Below are 14,435 nucleotides of genomic sequence, written 5' to 3' on the forward strand. Positions count from 1 at the left end.
GTGGATGGGATCCTGGAATAGAGACAGGACTTTGGAGGAAAACGGCCTGAAGGCACTACAAACTTCAGTTACCAATAATGTATGGATATTGCTTCACTAATGTGGCCAATGTGCCACATTAATGTAAGATACTAATAACAGGGGAAACTGTTTGTGCAGGAGTGAGGAGGATTGTGGGAATCTCTCTGGACTATCTGCTCAATTTCCCTATAAATCTAAAACTGTCCTAAAAAATAAAGTCTATTTAAAAAACCCAGTGCTCATCACTTACTTGCTGAGAAAACCCATAAGGAAAATGGAAGATGGTTAGGATTCTCAGTCTCCACAAAGTTATAAGCTCCCAGAGGGCAGGGCCCTCTTGCTAGTCTCCTTCACTGCTGGGTCCCAGGGCCGAGCACTCTCCTTGGTACATGGGTTTGTTGAGTGACTATATGAGTGTTGGCTTTGTTGAGTGACTATATGAGTATTGGGCTCCTACTGCATGTTATCCACGCAGGGATAAAACACAGGAGGAGTATACTGTATCTCAGCTGCCCCACCCAGGTCTGAATGCTAATGTATTCAGTGATCTACAGAAAGAGGCTGGGAAGGTCAGAATGAAGGCTCTTACACAGCGGCAGGTGGATAAGGCATGATGGGAACCGAGGAGATGTAGGCAAAGGTCGGAGGGGCTGGTGCTGGGGGCGCTGTTGCCAGATACCACAGTCCGGGGGGCGGGCGTGGCGACGACCCTGCCTGCTTGCTCCTCTGCTTGGGGCTGGGAGTTGAAGGTGCTTTTCTCCTCGTGGTGGCCTTCTCTGCCCCTATCAGGGAGGGAACAGCACAGAGAGACAGAGTCTGACCACTTGGCAGATTCAGCCAAAGATGGAGGGTCCACCCAGCCCTTCCCCTATGAGAGCTGGACAGGCCCTACCCTGTGAGACTCCATGTTGGGGAGGTCTCTCTTTGGGGAACAAATCCTCTGCCCCAGTTGCTCTGTCCCAGACTAGAAGAACAGCTGCCCCAGTTAAACTCACCCAGGTCTAATAACCCTGGTCAAGGAGAGCTGAGGGTCTGGCTAAGAGAAGAAACAGTATTTGTCCCTACCAGAGGTGGCTGAGCCTGGACCATCTGCCTCTGGGGGAGACCCAACTTGACCACACAGGGGACACTGAAGGGTATCAGCGGGAGGTGGTCCCAGTGGGTCCCCTGTGACAGCACCACCTATAAGAGGAGGAAGAGATGTCAGGGAAGGATTACATCTAAATCATCAGATCAGGAGCCCCCATGCAGGCCTTCTGCAGCACTGAGCTCTCCTCGGGACCCACTGCGGAGGGGACAAGCTGCCTCCATCTGGGTGATGACATTGACAACAACCATGACAGTGAGAGCAAGCATTTAATGAGCCAGGCCCTCTGCTAAGGGCCTTCCTGCATTATTTTATCAAATCCAACAAGCCACTGGGCTAGCCACTGTCCTCACTCCCCCACTTTACAGATGGGGAAATTAAGGCTCCAAGACGTCAAGTAATTTGCCAAGGGTCTCAGAGCTGGGAAGCAGTGGTCCTTGGATCCTAAGCCCGGGCTCTCCCAAATGCAGCCCACCCCCCACCCCCCAACCCACAGTGAGACAGACCCATTCTCCATGTGGGAGTGGCCCAGAACAGTCCCCCGGGGAACCAGGGGGGTCAGTAGAGGCAAAAGGGAGCAGGAGGAGAGTGGGTACCATTGTTCTCTTCCCACATACATCCCCAATGCCACACCTGGGTGAGTTCCAGGGCTGGTCTGCTTCTCTTTCAGGCCTTGGCTCAACCACCACTCCCTCTGGGAAGCCCTCCCACCCACCCTGGCACAGTCAGGCACCCCCCAGCCCCACTCGTACTCCCCTACCCCAGCTTTGGCCACTCTGTTTTGTTGTGTGTTCCTTGGGGACAGGGCCCAGGGCCCCATAGGGGTAAGTGATGAATGAATGAATGAATGAATGAATGCATGCATGCATGAACGGAGAGGCCTGTCAGGACTCTAACACTAGCACAGGAAGAGCATAGTGGTGAAAAGGTGGGACTCTGGAGTCACAAAGACCTGGGTTCAAATCCTGCTTCTACCACTTGTAAGCTGTGTGCCCTTGGGCAAGTTACTTAATCTCTCTGAGCCTTGGTGTCCTTGCCTGTAAAATGGACGTAATAGTACTGCAGTACTTAGTTCATAGAACTGTGAGGATTAATTTATGCAAAACCCTTAACATGACACCCTCTGTAGAGAGGGACTTAATAAATAGCAGCTCATTATCATCAGTCATTATCATCACTATTGCTTGAAAAGTGCTAGAGACCATCTCTTCCAATCCTTTCATTATAGATGTGGTGACTGAGGTACAGAGAAGTCAAGGAACTGGCCTAAGGTCACACAGCAAGTCAGTGGCAGAACTGGAACTAGAACCCATTGCCTGGATTATCGGGCCACTGCTCTCTCTGCCACTCCTCCCTGTGGACTTGGGGGAAAGTATGAGGGGTGAAGGGAGGATGGAGGGGAGAATAAGACATAATCACTGATGCCAGGTCCCCTGCTGCCTGGAGCCCACCTATCAGGACCCTTCAGGAACTTCTTAAATCAAGGAGGGTGGCTTCAGGCAGCAGCACCTGAAGCAACAGATGTGACGGCAGGACACCCAGAAAAATCCTCTTCCCTGGTCTGTCCCTATAACCCACTGCTAAGTTCAGGGCAGGCCAGATCTTGTCAAGTACACACTCCCCTGAGGGCAAGAAGCTGCAGCCACAGCTGCCTGGGCCAGTTTTCCAGGTACCATTCCTTACCCGCATCCTGGGTCCTAATGGGCCGGCAGTGGCGACAGGAGACTGTGCCATTGCCTTTTGGGACCGCCTTAGGGGACAGAACATGGTATTCGTGGCCTGGGGAAAGAAACCAGAACTGTCAGTATCAGCCCTGTGGATGGATGCAAAATAGAGGAGGATTCTGGAATAATGATCTCCTCTTCCTCCAAATGGTTTTAATAGTCTCTGTCTCTCACGTGTGCACACGGTGAGTGTGCATACACACATCATGTGTAAAATATGTACATATTTAAGTATGACACACATACACACATGTACGTCACCAAACATCTTTGTGTCTGTTTATTGTAAGCTTTTTCCAGACTCCTATTCTGTTTCATCTCAGATCCTAGAACCAGCTGACATCCAGTAGCAACCAACACACCCAGGCTAAGTCAGGATTTGAAAGCAGGCCAGGAAGAAATGATAAGCAAAGCAACAATAAGAAATGAACAAGTGATGCTATTCCCCACACCCCGACTTGCTGGTTTGGATCTGAATGGCTCGGGCACGGGGTCAGTGGTGTTTTCTCCCCATGCTCTGAGTGGCTGTAACATGGGGATAAACATAGCACCCATTTCACAGGCTTGTTGGGAGAACTGAAAGGGGCCGTATCCATGTCGTGCTCCACCCAGTGCCTGGCAGATGGAAAGCAGTTGATGTTATGAGAAAGCTGGGCGGACTGTGGCCTCCTCACCCAGCCCCACCACCTCCTGCCTTACCCACCCCTGAGTTTCAAATAAGGCCTTCTGGGTGACACCTGAAGCCACTGTGGAGCGGTCTCATCATCTCATTTCCCTCCTGTGCTGTTCTGGCTTTGTGTATGTGGAGCTGAACGTAATTGCTCTTATTTTCTTGACGCGACAGATGAGGAATCTGAGGGTCAGAGAGGCTCAGAGCCATTTTCTGTGAGACTGACTTCAGAGTCTTTGGTTTTGACTTCTATACTCTCTTCCTCTCATTGTGTTGGAAGCATTTCTCCAGGTTAAGCTCACTTTTAAGGGTTGAGATCACCTTTAAAGGCTACATAAAACCTCATCCAATGATATCATCTCTTTCCTTTTGCTAGTAAGTCCACAGAGAGATTGTCCGGTGAGCTTGGAGGTGTTCCTGCTACTGTCGTTTCTAACTCCTTGGCCTCTGTCCACTCCCTCGTTATGCTCCATGGAGCAGAATGTGCCTCTGGCCTCTTGCCTTGTCCCCAGAATCTGAGGTCAGCAGCCCTCCCTCTTCTGCAAGGTGTCTGTGAGAGATGATGCCTTTACTATAATTACCTATTGGTTATCATCTTCTCTGCTACAGTCAGATTCATGAAGGTGAGAACCATATCCATATATATATATATATATGTATTTATGTATTTTTGAGACGGAGTCTCACTGTCACCCAGGCTGGAGTGCAATGGCATGATCTTGGCTCACTGCAACCTCTGCCTCCTGGGTTCAAGAGATTCTTGTGCCTCAGCCTCCCAAATAGCTGGGATTACAGGCACCCGCCACCACACCCAGCTAATTTTTTTTGCATGTTTAGTAGAAACGGGGTTTTGTCACATTGGCCAGGCTGGTCTTGAACTACTGATCTCAGGTGATTCTCCCACCTCGGCCTCCCAAAGTGCTGGGATTAGAGGTGTGAGCCACCACGCCCAACCCATATTTTTGTGTTAATGTTATAAGCACTTGAAATGCTACCATGCATCATCTCAAGTCTTTACTCTGTGCCAGGTCCTGTTTCCTGAGACACAGGGGCCCTCTGGAAATGAGAACCTGAAGGAAGCCAGGTGCAAATGGCACATCCAATTCAGTGTCCACCCTGTATGCTCCGAGCCGGAAAAGTGCAGGTGATCAGAACTTCTTTAGGATCGACCAGCTGAACAGACTTCCCAGAACGAAGCATGGGCCCTGGCAAAGGGGAGGCATCAGAAAGTGTTTGCTGAATGAATGAATGAATGAATGAACAAGTGCACCGAGATTCATGGAGGCAATGCTCCCTGCTGGTTTTCATATCACAGAACTGATAGAAAATGATATTTGAATGGTCCACTGAGTATATGGAAAGGGCTTCTCATAACAGAGGAGCCCCCACTGACGCCAGGAGCTGCACCCATCCCGGCCCTCCCTCCTGACCTACCTGTGTATTGGCCCCGGAAGGTGACCCTGTCTGGCCATCCAGCACTGCCCACCCCTCTCTTTCCATCCCGAGCTGCCTGTGGACTGTCCTTGGTGGTCTTGCTCTTCTCAGAGAACAGTGGTAGGGAGGGCAGCTCAGATTCTGAACCTGGGGTAGAAAAAGTGGGGCATCAGAGGGGGCAAGGGGTGGGGGTCACATTTCTCAAGGAGTGGGTACACCATGAGTTTAGGCTCTGGGGTGGATGCCTGGGTTTTAATCCCCAGTCTCCCCCTTAGGAGTAACAGCTGGCATTTCCAGAACCCTGCCCCCGTGCCAAGCGCTAGTCTAGACGCTCTGTGTGTGCCGTGTTGGGCACCTTCACAGCAATCCCACGATGTGGACACTGTTATAACTACATGGTGAGCTGTCCCTTTAACTGCTCAGAGCAGGTAAACAACTCGGCCAAGGACAAGCGGAGGGGAGCTCGCTGATCCCGGCTACTGACTCCAGAGCCCTGATCCTTTAGCACATCCCCTGCGCTCACTGGGCTTCAGCGCCCTTATCTGTGAAATGTGGATAATATGACCATCTTGCAGTGGAGGTTAAGCAAGACGGCAGCTACAAAGCCCTTACAGACACCCTACACGCAGTAGGTATGCAGGATGTTAGAAGTGCTCTGTGCTTCACAGCACTATAATACCCTAAAACAGATGCACAAAAACCCTTCTCCAAGTTTCCTTGAATACTGTTGCTGTGGTCCCTGACCACTGAGCCAACATGCTCAGACTGTGGCCTCTGGAAATCAGCCTTTGCAGGTGGTCACTTACTCAGGGACAGTCGGAGCACCTCCCGAGGCACTGAGGAAGACCTCGCTCGCTGCCTTCCTGGAGGGACAATCTGCTCTTCACCTCTAGGCTCACCAGGCAATCTCTCTGTGGATTTACTAGCAAAAGGAAAGAGAGATGATGTCATTGGATGAGGTTTTGTGTGGCCTTTAAAGGTTATTTGTGAGAAGTTCAACCTGGAGAAATGCTTCTAACACGATGGAAGGAAGAGAGTATAGAAGTCAAAGCCAGACTCTGAAGTCAGTTTCACAGAAAATGGCTCTGCGCCTCTCTGACCCTCAGTTTCCTCATCTGTCAAGTGGGGATAATAACAGCAATTACTTCAGAGGGTTATAAAAAGATTAATGAGAAAATGTTCATAAAACCCTTCATCAAGTGCCCTCCCATAGAAAGACTCAAAAGAAGCCAGCTGATTTTATGTCATTGTCATAAATGAACAAACACCGAATTAATGGGTGAGAGTGAAGGCATCCTGGCAATGTTCTAACTCTTTGGTTGGGTGGTGGGTCCAGGGATATTCATTGTATTATTCTTTATTATTATTATTATTATTTTGAGACAGAGCCTCTCTTTGTTGCCCAGGCTGGAGTGCAGTGGCACAATCTCAGCTCATTGCAACCTCTGCCTCCCGCGTTCAAGCAATTCTCCTGCCTCAGCCTCCTGAGTAGCTGGGATTACAGGCGCACACCACCACGCCCAGCTAATTTTTGTGTTTTTAGTAGAGACAGGGTTTCACCATGTTGGTCAGGCTGGTTTCGAACTCCTGAACTCGTGATCTGCCCGCCTCGGCCTCCCAAAGTGCTGGATTACAGGCGTGAGCCACTGCGCCCGGCCTATTCTTTATTATTAACATAGAGGTTTATATATTCTTTTGTGCATCAAATACTGCACAGTGAACAAATTCAACAGTGAATGAATGAATGAGTGAGAGAGGGATGTGGCAGTGCCTGAGTCCATATGTCTGGGGAGAGCCAGAGGCCAGCCAAGACTATCTTCTGTAGCTGCCACCAGGACAGAGGTGGGAGTTTTGAGGTCACCCACCTGCCATAATGGGAGCCCCAAGTGGCTGGGGAGTCTGCTGGCCGGCCGCGGGTCCGGGCGGGGCGGTCAAAGGCAGACGCTGGGTGTGTCGGGCTGCCCTGGAGTGGCCGGTGCAGGCTGTCCTCCAGCCGCAGACGGAGCCGGGACACCTCTTCTTGCAGCTCACAGATGGCCTGGCTGGGGTTGGAGTGGAGACAGAAACAAAGAACAGAGGCATGAGGAACAGAGCTGCAGCCACCCGAGTACGCCAGGATGCGGCAGCCTTTGTCCCTTCACAGCAGGCACAGGGTCTTATCTCTGCTGTCAAATGATTCTAGAACTTTCCTGTGTGACACTTTTCTTGCTACACAACTTGACACATTTCTGAGTTCATGTCCCTGTGCATTCAGTGTACAAAACAGAACCTTTCTTTGAAGTTTTCTCTTCCTAACACACGGGGTCTGAGTGGCTGTTCAGGAACACCAGTGACAAATTCTCGAGATGGAGACAAGGATGCAGCATAGAGAGGGCCCTAGCTACAGTTCTGCCATAAAATACCAACCTTCACTCTCTGTCCAGGCCCAGCTCCTCTCCCTACCACTGTGCAAGCCCATCTCTCCAGACCTGGCAGAAGATGCCTGTCCACCATCTCCCCACACAGACAGTGAGCTGCCAGCGGACAAGAAAGAAGCGGGCTTCCTGTCTTATAACCCCTGAGGCCCTGCACCTTGTGGATGCTCAGGAAAGAGTACTGCAGTGGATCTGGGCTCTGAGACGGAGCAGAATAAAGCGCTGTGAGTGGAGAGTGGACAGGGAGACAGCTCGATGCTTCCTAGCACCACCTGAACCGGGAGGGCTGACTAAGAGCAGGCTGGAAGCTGTCTGCAAGACTGTAGTAAATCCTGGTGAAACCCCCAACATGGTCCAACCTCCAGCCACCAGCACTGAGGGAGTAAATCCTGTCTGTGTTTCTCTCCAATCAGTCCCTGCATCTTCAGGGTCTCGTTTTGTGGGCATTGCTGGCACCGCAGCAGACAATCCTACCCAGATACCCCTCCCCACAAGACCCCCTCAACCACGGAGCAGCATTAGAGCCAGGCTCAGCAAAGCCACCCTCCAGGCTGATGCAGGCTCCACATCTACTCCTTGGTCTGGCTTCTGGGGTGGGAATTCCCACTGGGGCCGTTCTTGCCTGGTGGCCCCTGGACTCCTGGGTGAGTATCCCCTGGTGCCGCCTCCAGCAGACATGAGCGCTCAGATGACTGTGTCAGAAGGAGTGGAGGCCTCTTCCTGGCTGTGCCCCAGCGCTGAGTGTGTGTGTCTGAGGGCAGCGGGTTCCCTTGGTAATCCCCAGGGAGACGCTTGCTGGTGTTTCTGAGGCAAAGCCACGAGGGCAAGGGTGGGCGGTGGCTACTGGAGAGTGACATCTCCCCGCCCCCAGTTAACTCCTGCAAGGGAGAGCTCTGCCTCCTAGTCAGAAGGCACTAAAAAGAAAGACTTACCAGGCCGGGGGCGTGAGTCAGCCACTTGGGTATCTCAGTCTCTCTGATGTAACTCTTTAGTTTCTTACCGAGTGCCAGCAGGCACTTAACATTCATCTTTCTCTGCAAACTTACTCCCCTGTCTCTGCACATGGCATCAGCATCTACCTGACTGGCCAGACAGAAATCTGAGTCACTCTAGATCCTCTCCTTCCCTGAACATCCCTGAAGTTAATTAGCTACCAAGTCTCATGGGCCCAACTTCCAAAATACCTCTTCCCAAATGAATCCCTTCTTCCCCTCTGTAGGGGCCCTCCCTGAGAACCCAGTCCCCATCATCTCTCTCCTGGATGTGGCAGCCTTCTCAGCAGTCTCTTGGTCTCCGTTCTCACCCTGCCAGTGGCCAGAGAACTCTAAAACATAAACCTGCCTACGCTACGTCCCCGCTTAAAATCCCCTCCCCTGTCCTCTCAGCCTTTGTGCACTCATGGAATATGCAGTGAACGTCTCCCCTTACCCATGGCCTTCAGGCCCTGTAGGATCTTCCATAGGTCTCTCCTCCCTACCCCTCTTTTCCTTTACTGCTTAACACCCCATCCCCTCACACTAAGAGGATCTGGCTGACCGTTTAGCTCCTCCAAGGTGATGGGCACTCTCTCACCTCTAGGCCTTTGCACATGCCATTCCCTCCACTGAAGATACTCTTCTACCTCTCTTCCTTCTGATGTCTGCTGAGATACCACTTCCTCCAGGAAGCCCCCCTTGAAGCCTCTAACTGGACCAGATTCTCCTTCGCTGTGCTCCCACAGTCCTTTAGTCCTCTGCCATCACGGTATTTATCACAATGGAGGGCACCACTGCCTGTTTCTTTGTCTGTTCATCCTACAAGATGGTAAGCTTTACGAGGCCTAGGATAGAGTCTTGTCCACTATTGTATTCCCAAGGCCTGGCATGCCCTAGACAAACAAGCCTCTAATTCCTCCACCGATGTCAGGGGAGGCTGCAGGGGTAGACTTACTAAACTCAGACAAGGAAGCCAAACACCAGCAGCTGGACACAACTTTGCACGTAGGCAACATGACAGCCTCATGCCTGTTCGAGCCAAAGAAACCTTGGCTGGGCCACCACCGAGCAGTCTCCCCAGCGCATCCCGGGACAGACACCCACTCCAGCAAGGGCGTGTGAGTGATCATTGGCCAAAAGCAACTAAGAGGAGGTGTGAGAGAACTGACCAAGCGATTTTACCATTTCTGTTCAACCAAGGAAGTGGAACTTTCTTAGTAGAAAAAATGCACACGAACCAAAAAAAGAAAAGAAAAACTCAGAAGGCAGTAGCTTCTTGGTCCATACAATCAATGGGCAAATTGCAGAAAAGATAGCCCTGCAAAGGACAGGCTTGTCTCGGAAAGGACATGATGGAGAGAGAGGGGAGAAGAGTCAGCACCAGAAAGGTGAATCTTTAGGTCATATTCCACTGGCTGGAGAAGTGTGTCCTCGATGTCTAGATCAATGAGGTCCCACAGAAACGCTGGGAGCTGGGAGGCAGGACACCTGGGTCCGTCTGCTCCTACCACCACCATCTGTGTGAGCTGGGCAGGTCTCCACCTCCACCTGCTAACACGTCGCATCACGCTCCCGTCTGTATCCCCAGGATCCAAGTGTCTAACTTACTCTCGCCCTGCCCTGGTGAGCAGGAAGCTGGGGATGGTCTCTGTTGGTCCACGGGGTAGAGGGGCAGCGGCAGGGGCGGGGGCTGGGGGTGGGCTGATTGTCTTGTTGGGAAGGAGCTGTTCAGAAATCCGTTTGTGCCCCTCAAACTCTGAGCCAGGAACCGCTAGGGAGGCAGAGAGAGAACCCAAAGTGAGTTTAAGCAGGGAGAACTTCCAAGCTCACACTTGTGCAGGTGGAATGATGGGGGAAGTGAAGAGACGGTGCCTAGTTCAAGGTCACAAAGGAAGTTCCTGATGAGGCCAATGACCCACACTGACCTCCAAACCAGAAGATCTAGATTTTGCTGGGAGTGTGGGGTGCTGAGCTGGGCCTGCCCCGCTGTTTCTAACCAGAACCCCTCCTCCCACCCACCATGACACCATCCGAGTCTTCAGGAACTTCCCCTACAAAGAATTAATCACTTCTTCACTTGGGTTCCCCAAGACTTGATCACCTTCTCACCATGTTGTTGTGGGGCTGGCTTCAGAGCCTCCTCTGAAATTATAGTCACCTCTTTCCATGTATGCATGTTTCTGGGGAGAGCATTAATAACTTTTAACGAATCTCCCAAAGGGATGGGTGACCAAAGGTTAAAAACCGCTAATCCGGCCCCTGCATTAAAAGCAATGAACTGGCCAGACATGGTGGCTCACGCCTGTAATCCCAGCACTCTGGGAGGCTGAGACGGGAGGATTGCTTGAGCCCAGAAGTTTGAGTCTAGCCTAGGTAATATAGAAAGACCCCATCTTTGCAAAAAAAAAAAAATTATATATATAAAAAAATTAGCTGGATGTGGAGGTATGCCCCTTTGGTCCCAGCTACTTGGGAGGCTGAAGCAGGAGGATCGCTTGGGCCAGGGAGGACACGGCTGCAGTGAGCCATAATGGCGACTCTGCACTGCAGCCTGGGTGACAGAGCAAGACCCTGTCTCAAAAACAAAGAAATAAATAAAAAATAAAAGCAATGAAACCCTTGGAATACTACTCAGCAATATATAAAGGAGCTAACTATTAATACACAGAATAATCTAGATAAATCTCCAGAGAATTATGCTGAGTGAAAAGCCAATCCCAAAAGGTTACATAGTATATGATTCTATTTATAGAACATTCTTGAAATGATAAAATTATAGAAATGGAGAACAGATTAGTGCTTACCAGGGGTTAAGGACAGGCTGGGGGCAGGAGGGAAGTGGGTATGCCTATGAAAGGGTAGCATGAGGCTCCTTGCGGTGATGGAACGTTCTGTATCTTGACTGCATCAATGTCAACATCTGGCTGTGACATTGTACTACAGTTTTGCAAGATAGTCTCACTGGGGAAAACCGAGTAAAGGCACATGGGATCTCTGTGTATTATGTCTTATAACTGCATGTGAATCTACAATTATCTCCAAATAAAAAGTTTAATTAAAGGCCGGGCGTGGTGGCTCACACCTATAATCCCAGCACTTTGGGAGGCTGAGGCGGGCGGATCACTTGAGGTCAGGAGTTTGAGACTAGCCTGGCCAACATGGTGAAACCCATTTCTACTAAAAATACAAAAATTAGCTGGACGCAGTGGTTCACACCTGTAGTCCCAGCTACTCGGGAGGCTGAGGCTGGAGAATCACTTGAACCTGAGTGGTGGAGGTTGCAGTGAGCTCAGATTGTACCACTACATACCAGCCTGGGGGACAGAGTGAGACTCCATCTCAAAAAAAAAAACTTTAATTAAAAACGTTTTTAAAATAATGAACCAGCTGGGCGTGGTGGCTCATGCCGGTAATCCCAGCACTTTGGGAGGCCGAGGCGGGCGGGTCACAAGGTCAGGAGTTCGAGACCAGCCTGACCAACATGGTGAAACCCCATATCCATTAAAAATACAAAAATTAGCCAGGCGTGGTGGCGCGTGCCTATAATCCCAGCTTCTCAGGAGGCTGAGGCAGGAGAATCTCTTGAACCCGGGAGGTGGATGTTGCAGTGAGCAGAGAGTGCACCACTGCACTCCAGCCTGGACAACAGAGCGAGACTCCATCTCAAAAAAAAAAAAAAAAGATGAACCTTTTAGGCAAAGCTAATCTGAGGTGTCAGAAGTCAGAACAGTGGTTATGTTTGGGAAGCAGGTAGTGACTGAAGGGGACTTCAGTGAGGTTCTGGGGTTCAGATCATACTGAGTTTCTTGGTGTCTGTTCACCTTGTAAAAACTCATCAATTTAAGTTCTTTTTGGTGGTTTTTAATTTCAATAAATAATTCATGTGTATTTCTAAAGGTCAAAAACTGAATCACATATAGATTTCATAGACATGAAAAGTGTTTATAGTACAATTTAGTGAAAAAAGGAGGTCGCCAAATATTCACATATAAAATGATCTCATTTTTTGTTTTTTTTTAAATGTTTTTTGAGATGGAGTTTTGCTCTTTCGCCCAGGCTGAAGTGAAGTGGCGCAATCTCAGCTCACTGCAACCTCCACCCCTGGGTTCAAGCCATTCTCCTGCCTCAGCCTCCTGAGTAGCTGGGATTTTAGGTGCCCGCCACCACGTCTGGCTAATTTTTGTATTTTTAGTGGAGATGGGGTTTTGCCACGTTGGCCAGGCTGGTCTTGAGCTTCTGACCTCAGGTGATCCACCCGCCTCAGCCTCCCAAAATGTTAGGATTACAGGCGTGAGCCACCGTGCCCAGCCTCATTTCTGTTTTAAGTATAGTCACGCATCACTTAATATTGGGTATAAGCTCCCAGAAACACATTGTTATTCTGTTTCACCATGTCACAAACATCATAGATTACCCACACCTATTACATATGTGAGGTAGATGGAATAGCCCATTATTGTAGGCTACAAACCTCTACAACATTGCCTGCTGAACACTGTAGGTATCTGTAACACAATGGTAAGTATTTGTGTATCTAAACATAGAAAACAGACCATAAAAATATGGTATAAAAGATTTTAAAAATGGTACACCTGTAAAGGGTCCTTACCATGAATAGAGCTCGCAGGATTGGAAGTTGCTCTGGGTGAGTCAGTGAGTGAGTGGTGAGTGAATGTGAAGGCCTAGGACATTACTGTACACTGCTGTAGACTTTATAAACACCACACACTTAGGCTAAATTTACAACATTTATAAAAAAGTTTTTTCTTCAATAATTAATCAAGTTTAACTTACAGTAACATTTTTACTTTATAAGCTTTTTAAATGGTTTTTAACCTTTTGACTCTTTTGTAATAACATTTAACTTAAAAATACATTGTAAAGTAAAAAATATTTTCTTTCTTGATATCCTTATAAGCTTTTTTCTATTTTTAACTTTTTTTAAAAAAACTTTAAAAACTTTTCTGTTAGAAACTAAGACAAACACACACACACACACACACACAGACACACACATACAGACACACATACACATTAGCCTAGGCCTGCACAGGGTCAGGGTCATCAATATCTCTGTCTTCTACCTCCACATCTTGTTCTTCCAGGGCAATAATAGCACTGTCATCTGTGATAACAACACCTTCTTCTGGAATACCTCTCGAAGGACTACCTGAGGCTATTTAATAGTTAACATTTTTAGGCCGGGCGCGGTGGCTCACGCCTGTAATCCCAGCACTTTGGGAGGCCGAGGAGGGCGGATCACGAGGTCAGGAGATCGAGACCACCTTGGCTAACACGGTGAAACCCCGTCTCTACTAAAAATACAAAAAATTAGCCGGGCATGGTGGCAGGTGCCTGTAGTCCCAGCTACTTGGGAGGCTGAGGCAGGAGAATGGCGTGAACCTGGGAGGCGGAGCTTGCAGTGAGCCGAGATTGTGCCACTGCAGTCTGGCCTGGGTGAAAGAGCGAGAATCTGTCTCAAAAAAAAAAAAAATAGTTAACATTTTTAAAATAAGTAGAAGAAATACACTCTAAAATAATGATAAAAAGTATAGTAAATACATAAACCAGTAACAGAGTCATTAGTTATCAAGTATTATGTACTGTACATAATCGTAGGTGCTATACGGTACTTTTTTTTTTTTTTTGAGACAGAGTCTTGCTCTGTCACCCAGGCTGGTGTGCAGTGGTGCGATCTTGGCTCACTGAAACCTCTGCCTCCGCCTCCTGGGTTCAAGCAATTCTCATGCCTCAGCCTCCTGAGTAGCTGGGATTACAGTCGTAAGCGACCACACCTGGCTAATTTTTGTATTTTTAATAGAGATGGGGTTTTGTCATGTTGGCCACAGGTGATCCTGGCCTTAAGTGATCCTCCCACCTTGGCCTCCCAAAGTGCTGAGATTACAGGCATGAGCCACCATGCCTGGCCTGTACTGTACTTTTTTTTTTTTTTTGGATACAGAGTCTTGCTCTGTCACCCAGGCTGGAGTGCAATGGCACGATCGCAGCTCACTGCAACTTCCACCTCCCGGGTTCAAGCAATTCTCCTGCCTCAGCCTCCCGAGTAGCTAGGATTACAGGCACCTGCCACCATGCCTGGCTAATTTTTTG

At 49.2% G+C, this 14,435-nt stretch overlaps 1 protein-coding gene across 19 annotated transcripts in view; it reads right to left on the reverse strand.

Moving 5' to 3' along the window:
• The window catches only part of AKNA (AT-hook transcription factor), a 62,310-nt gene that overhangs the window by 4,804 nt on the left and 43,071 nt on the right, over positions 1-14,435 (reverse strand). For 15 of the 19 annotated variants that reach the window (XM_031014332.3, XM_055350490.2, XM_063696707.1 and 12 more), the window contains 7 exons: positions 9,933-10,095; positions 6,802-6,978; positions 5,743-5,858; positions 4,937-5,083; positions 2,792-2,887; positions 1,087-1,203; positions 611-803 (listed from right to left, as the gene is read on the reverse strand). In XM_031014332.3, the coding sequence (XP_030870192.3) occupies positions 611-803; positions 1,087-1,203; positions 2,792-2,887; positions 4,937-5,083; positions 5,743-5,858; positions 6,802-6,978; positions 9,933-10,095 (1,009 nt within the window). The other 4 variants (XM_063696710.1, XM_063696709.1, XM_019033584.4 and 1 more) reach the window with 3 other exon arrangements.

This window comes from Gorilla gorilla, chromosome 13, assembly GCF_029281585.2.
Source record: "Gorilla gorilla gorilla isolate KB3781 chromosome 13, NHGRI_mGorGor1-v2.1_pri, whole genome shotgun sequence".
Lineage (NCBI taxonomy): Eukaryota > Metazoa > Chordata > Mammalia > Primates > Hominidae > Gorilla > Gorilla gorilla.